Source organism: Dioscorea cayenensis, chromosome 20 (assembly GCF_009730915.1).
Source record: "Dioscorea cayenensis subsp. rotundata cultivar TDr96_F1 chromosome 20, TDr96_F1_v2_PseudoChromosome.rev07_lg8_w22 25.fasta, whole genome shotgun sequence".
Taxonomy (NCBI): Eukaryota; Viridiplantae; Streptophyta; class Magnoliopsida; order Dioscoreales; family Dioscoreaceae; genus Dioscorea; species Dioscorea cayenensis.
In genome coordinates, this window is record NC_052490.1 from 29,520,777 (window position 1) to 29,527,618 (window position 6,842).

Below are 6,842 nucleotides of genomic sequence, written 5' to 3' on the forward strand. Positions count from 1 at the left end.
CCAAGGACATGCAAAATAAAGATGTACCAATCACAATAACTTAACGACCATTTAAGGATTTATCTTATAGGGTGAGTTAATATATGTGACAATTAGGGCTTGTCACATGCATTTAAAATGATATATATATATACTCCACAATGATAAATTTCTTTACTATATAATTTTAGAGGGGTGATAAATATAATTCTGAATCACATTGAGACTTAATATTGTTTAGTATTTACGGGCGCTAGGTTTTAACCATGTGCCGGGCCACTCACCATTGAGATGAGAATCCTCTTAACCTATTTTATTTTTTTTAATTATCATAATTTTTTTGGCTAGTTAATTTAGTGTTTTATATAGGGGAAAAAAAAGCTTTTTAAAATAATAATAATAATTTTGGAAAAATTTTATATGAAAAAAAATTCTAGAAAAATAAAAAAATGTGCAAATATTGTTTGATGGGAAATGAGGAAGTGTAGGGAATAAAAAGGACGAGGAACTCAAAGACAAACAGTGAATGCCGACAAACACTGTTTTATTAATCAAGGCATCAATTTGTATTCTGATGTGACACTCCCCTACCACTTATTTTAATCACAAAAACACATACCAAAAAATATTTATCACAAAAAAAAGAACCCCCTTATTTTTAATTTAATTTAACATAAATTAAATTAGATCAAATCAAAAATCAAATCAATCTAATTTTGCTAAATAACCGGCATGTCTCAGACCTTTTACAAACTCCACGTAGTCCCTTTTCTTAATTATCAACAAAAATTATTATTTAATTTTTTAAGATAATTTTCTTTTATATTGTGATAAGAAATTTAAGATATTAAAAAATTTAATTAAAAAAAAAAAGAAAAAGAAAAAAAGGGGGTAGTGCCGCACGTGGGAAGGAACATTGCTGGAAAGGAATGGGAGGCAGGGCAAAAAGGACAAGATATAATAATATTGCTTTAATTTTATGTATTCAGGTGAGAGAGGAGAAAGAGATGGGATTATGTTTCCATTTGAGATCTTTTTATATTATATATATATATATATTTTTTAATTTATAAAAATGGTTTGAAATGAATTAAATTATCTTGTCTAGATGTCTTGAGTTGTAAATGAATGGGCTCTATTCATTAAAAAAAATTAAGAGGGAATATTTTCCTAAATAAGTTGTTTGAAAGGTAAAGATATTGAATAATGGACAAATAATATGCTTATATATATATTCCTATTTTTAAAAAAATTATTTTAAATTTTTATTGATTTCAAAAATCAGGTCTTATCTATGCATACACTAACTTAGCAGATAAATATCAATAATAATATATCCACACCATTCATCATAATGATGTATCCAATATTTGTCTGGTTGTATTTAACATATTATTTATTTATTTATTTATTTTTCATTATTATTATGGGTTGTAATTAAAAATAATAATAAATATAGCATGAAAGTCTAGAATATGGTGATTATGAGCCTAGTTATAAACAAGGAATAATAGTAAGTTAATTATGGCTAATGAGAGGCTTCACCATGCCTTCTCATCTTGAATGGTTGTTAGCATCATAGTGCACCAAAAAAAATAATTATTAATTAATTAATTAATTAATACTAGCAATTTCTTTTAATAAGCTTAAAAAAATGAAGTGGTTTAAAAAAATAGTGATGATAAACATGCTAACAATTTTTCATTTTACACCAATCACCTCTTACTCTATATATATGAGCATTTTTATATAATTAAAATGCTCATATATATATATATATTATATTTGTTAAAAATTAAAAAAAAAACTATTAAACAAATATAGATGATAAAACTGATTGAATTTATTTCTTTTGACCCTTAATAATCATATAAAGTTAGTGCCCGCATTTCATGGTGATTAATTGCTTTAAATCTTAACATGTAAATAAATTAAAAAAAAAAAAAAGAAGAAGAAGAAGAAGAAATATGTGCCTAACTCCCATTGGAGCTCATGTGAGGAAGATAGCTGGAGTCCTCTTCCTCTCACCCTGTCTGTCTGTTTATATATATATATATATATTGATATCTATCTTTTTCTACAGAAAACTAAAGTTGGAAGTGTGTGTAAGTGAATGAAAGTGAGATGAATTAATAATTAGGAATGGAAGTGGGGGTAAGTGAAGTAGTGAAAAGGAAAGGGAAAAGGGGACAGCAAGGACCTGCAATAATAATAATAATAATAATAGCTGAGATTTATATCACACGCGCTATACTGCGGTTAATCATATCTAAAAGGAAGATTCAAAGATAGTATAAATTTTGGAAAATTTGTTAGTGTCGTTTCGATATGAAGTATATTCATGAAGATGTGAAGGTTGAAATATATTTACGGAATATGTTATATTATTTATTAAATAATGAAAATGATTTCATTTCGATGTTTTTGAAAGGAAAAATAATTTTTAAGTATTAAGGATTTTTATTTAGTTTTTCTTTTTTTGTTATAAAAATTGAAATAAGATACATATCTAATATATATATATATATCTGAGCATCTTTCGTCATTCAAGAGAATTTGTTCTGACTTTATCATTACATAAATATGTAATTTAAGAGTAATGTTGTTGTTCAAAGTTCTCATCTTCAACTATAAAAAGCGAGAAAAGGGGAAAAAAAGTGAAATAACTTCATCCCATGCATGGTTGTATTATGGATGTGTATCGAAGCGATTGGAGTGTTCAACGTTGTCATCCATGCGAGCGGGAAGGTTGAGATCAATCGAGTGCCTAAAGATGGGATTTTTGGGAGATGAATGCGAGGAATATTCACAGTAATCATAATTTAAAAATAATCAATAATAATGATTGAAAAGGAACATATTATAAATAGTATTCAAAATTTTATAATTATTACTTGAGGTTTTTCAATTAATTCCTTTGCATTTGAAGAAGAAATGATGATCTGCCAGTGCAGACTAGGTTGATGAACCCTTCTTCTAGAACTTTTGTCGATGAATGAAAGTAGCGAGTTATAATATCCATCAACATTTAACAAACCAATCGGAAAAAGTATAAGTAAGTTATGTATCATCTTTTTATAATTTCATGTGTGTATATAGAAATTGAGATCAAATTACCGGTTTGTTATGTATGCCTAATTGTGCCTGACTAATTACTTCAAAAAGTTCTTCAAGAGTTCCATAACCTCCCGAATATTAAAGACAATATACTTAAATTAGTAATTTTTATTTTTTTGTATTTATAGTTATCTATGGAAGAAAGTAGATATAATAATCAATTAGAGAATATATGAATTTTTAAGTATAATGAGTGATAAAAAGAGTGGTAACAAAATTAAAGTATTTTTTGAAAATGTTATCAATTATAGATCGAGTGTTCTATGTTAACTATTAGTAAGCTTTGCAAATGGATATATAATACAAATTTTTATAGAACTTAGTTTATGCGTATTTTTTTAGTGATCCACATGAGGAAAAGTGTATTTTTCATTATATTTTTTTCATTGAAAGTTTGAGCTGCAAGCATTAATATATATTCGATATACAAAACTAAAAGAAAATGAGTTTTCATTATATGTGATATTATGTGATAATAAATGCAATTTATATACTAACCCTGGCAAAAGCAATAAAAGGCATCGACATAGTTGCCCATCTCCGCTTTTCCTATGGTGCATGTCTATAACCATTTTTTTACTTCTCCGACAGTGACACCGAGTTATCCCGAAATTCAAAATGGAAAAAAATGGAAAATTACATACAAATATAGTATTGTATAATATGTTTTCATATGTATGGACAATTGCAGGGATATGTTTTTTCATTAAAGGGCATGAAAAAAATATACACATAAAAAATAATGGAAGAAAAATGAAACAATTTATTGTCATACCTCTCTACCCATTAGAGCTTTTTGGAATGACACTAAATACACGGATAAAAAGATTTTCGTTAATAACTTTAGCAAATTTTTCATTAAATAAATGAAGGTATTTTTTGGAAAAATGTTTGGGGAAAAAGAGATCCATACCCTATAACATTTCTACCACCATTAAATACAGATCTGGGAAATCAAACCCATTAATCCAATACTTCCTCCTCCATATACCAAATCAATGTTCTTCAACACCTGACAATGGTAACATTTGGCAAAATATTTCATCGGTGTTTAAGAATTTACTCATATTTTAAGAAGAAAAATTGAGAAGAGGAAAAAGGAAGGAGGAGAATTGTAAGATAAATAATAATAACTATGTAGATAGAAACCAAACCAGTTCTTTGCCAAGATTTATAGCAGCATCTTGGTAACTTTTTTTCTTTCCTGTACTACTACCGCAAAAAACACAGATCGATTTGAACTTGGATGCAGTGCTTTTCTTTTCTTCCTCCATTTTTCTTTTTAGTTTTTCTTTGGTTGGGTTGAAACACTAACAATTTGAATGGATATCATCCATTATATGTGGAGAACACGGTTTAGCTTTATTGAGAATAAATTAATACATATACATTATTAAAGGTCTTATCTTGTTGTGTCATGTCAATTATTGACATAATTGAAACAATATAAAGTTAAAGGAATGTCAAACTTTGTGAAATGTTTAGAAGATAAAAACAAATGATTAATAGCTGGAGATTGACAAACATTGTAGTAGTTAATTAAAAAATGTTAAGCTTGATAAAAATGACTATGTATTTTTTATGCTTTAGTATTTTTTTATATTTAAGGCATATATTATGTTTAAGGTGATATATAATGATTTAAATTAAGCAAAGTTAGATTATTATTATATTTTTCTATTCTTGAAGTTTTACTTTGATGGATATTTGTTCTGTTATGGATGCAAGTTACATGTCCTGCTATGATTGAGAGAGCTTTCTTTTTACTTTTTACTCCAATATATATATATATTAAGCTTTTGTTTGATGGACATTTGTTTTGTTATGATTAGAAGAGAAATGTCTTATTATGATTGAAAGAGCTTTCCTTCTTTTTTTTTTTCAAACCCTAGCCACTGTAATCAACGGCTGGATCTCTCATCTTCTCTCCCACTCTCCTCTTTTTTTCTTTGGCGAGTCGCTTTCCTAGGCTATAGGGTTAACTTTTGCTAGTTTGATTTGTATCTTTTGACAGGATTTGTTTTTCTTATTAAAAAAAGTTTCAATCATATCTTTTTGTTTATATACAGACGAAAGCAGTACAATGCCTAACTGAGATAATATTATTTTTATAGTATAATATATATTATATAGTTTTAGCTCTAGGTGTAGAATCGCTTAGCTTGATTCGTATCTGTTGATAGGATGTTTTCTTTAAATGCGGCATTAATTCTTTTGGGAGGAATTAGGATTCAGGTTTAGATTTTCTTAGTTTAATTGATGTGGATGACAGAGATAGAATATATGAGTGAGATAATATTATGATAGTGAAATAATCTAAATTGTGTTTTTGTGAATAATTGCTATATGATTGTTATTATTGATATTATTAATATTGTTATATATGATATATTATTTTTAAAATATTTCATGATATAATAAGTATTTGTACATTTCTGTATATGTTTTTATTGTTATCTAAAAGATATTTTGGAGGATTTAATTTGTTAATTGTCTTTACATTTGTAAGATTTTGTTAAGATTAGTCTTCCATGTATTTTCAGTAGTTTTATGGGTGAAGAGAATAAATACAAATAACATATAGGTAATGTCAGTGTATATTTATGATATATATAAATAATTTATTTTATATCTAAAAAGATCTAATATTATATTATATAATGAATATGGTGGGAAGAACATGCTATGTTAAATTTGAGACTATTTGAGAGTGAGAGATTGTGATGGAGCAATTACTGATGGTAGCAATCAAAGAGGAAGGTTTGATACCAATTGTCGAGAGAAGTATGGTGGTGATTGTAGGTAGAAGAGGTTGTCACATGAATTACGCTGCTCAGAGATTGTTGGAAAAATTGAAAGCTTATCCAACAATGCATGAAGTTAGTGAAGAGTTTGTAGTGAGGATGACATTCATGCGTATCCTTGGAAGGACCCTCAGAGGAGATGATAAGATTTTGGCTGCACCGTTGTTTCCAGTGATATTTATTGGGGGAAAACTGGTTGGGGGTTTGGATCGACTCATAGCTATTCATGTCACTGGCAAGCTTATTCCTATGTTGAAAGAAGCTGGTGCTATTTGGCTCTGAGTGGTTTGTTATATTTTTCCTATTTCATAATTATAATTAACATAATTTATATAATGTATGTATTGTTTTAATTGTTCTCTCTTCTCTGTGTTATCATTATTTTATTTCTTCTCTCTCTCTCTCTCTCTCTCTCTCTCTCTCTCTAACACTCTATGTTCTTCTAGTTTTTATGGTTTCGTTATATATATATATATATTTCTATTCAAACTTTAGTATAAAGTTCATACAAAGATATTCAAATTTGTTATACATATGGTTTAAGTGCTAAAGTAACAATGGTGTAATCCTTTTTGTATTTTTTCTTTTTTTCAGGGTGTGTTTTTTTTTGTGAAGTATTAATAAAATTATTTATATTGTTATTGCTTGAATTTATGCAGATAATAACTTGGATTAATGCTTCTCAGATGTCTCTATCAAGCACAGTATACACTTCCTTCTGTTGACGGCATTTCCTATCAGGATGTGGACTTAGTTAATGTTTTTATTTTTTGTTTATTTGTTTTCCTTTTGCTTTTGTGTGTATGTTTATGGTAAGAGTATTGTTTTTTATGATTGTAATATCTTTTGTTTGGTCTTTTTTATTGTTTTAGGTTTTTATCTTTTGAGTGTTTTTTTATTATTAGTTTATGTTGTACTTTCTTTATTTAATAAATTGGTTGT

The 6,842-nt window shown here is 27.4% G+C and overlaps 1 protein-coding gene across 1 annotated transcript; it reads left to right on the forward strand.

Moving 5' to 3' along the window:
* Positions 1-5,834: 5,834 nt before the first annotated feature.
* On the forward strand, positions 5,835-6,182 carry LOC120251408 (monothiol glutaredoxin-S5-like). Its single transcript, XM_039259934.1, has one exon. It carries the CDS (start codon positions 5,835-5,837, stop codon positions 6,180-6,182), a length of 348 nt encoding a protein of 115 aa, XP_039115868.1.
* The last annotated feature ends 660 nt before the right edge of the window (positions 6,183-6,842 follow it).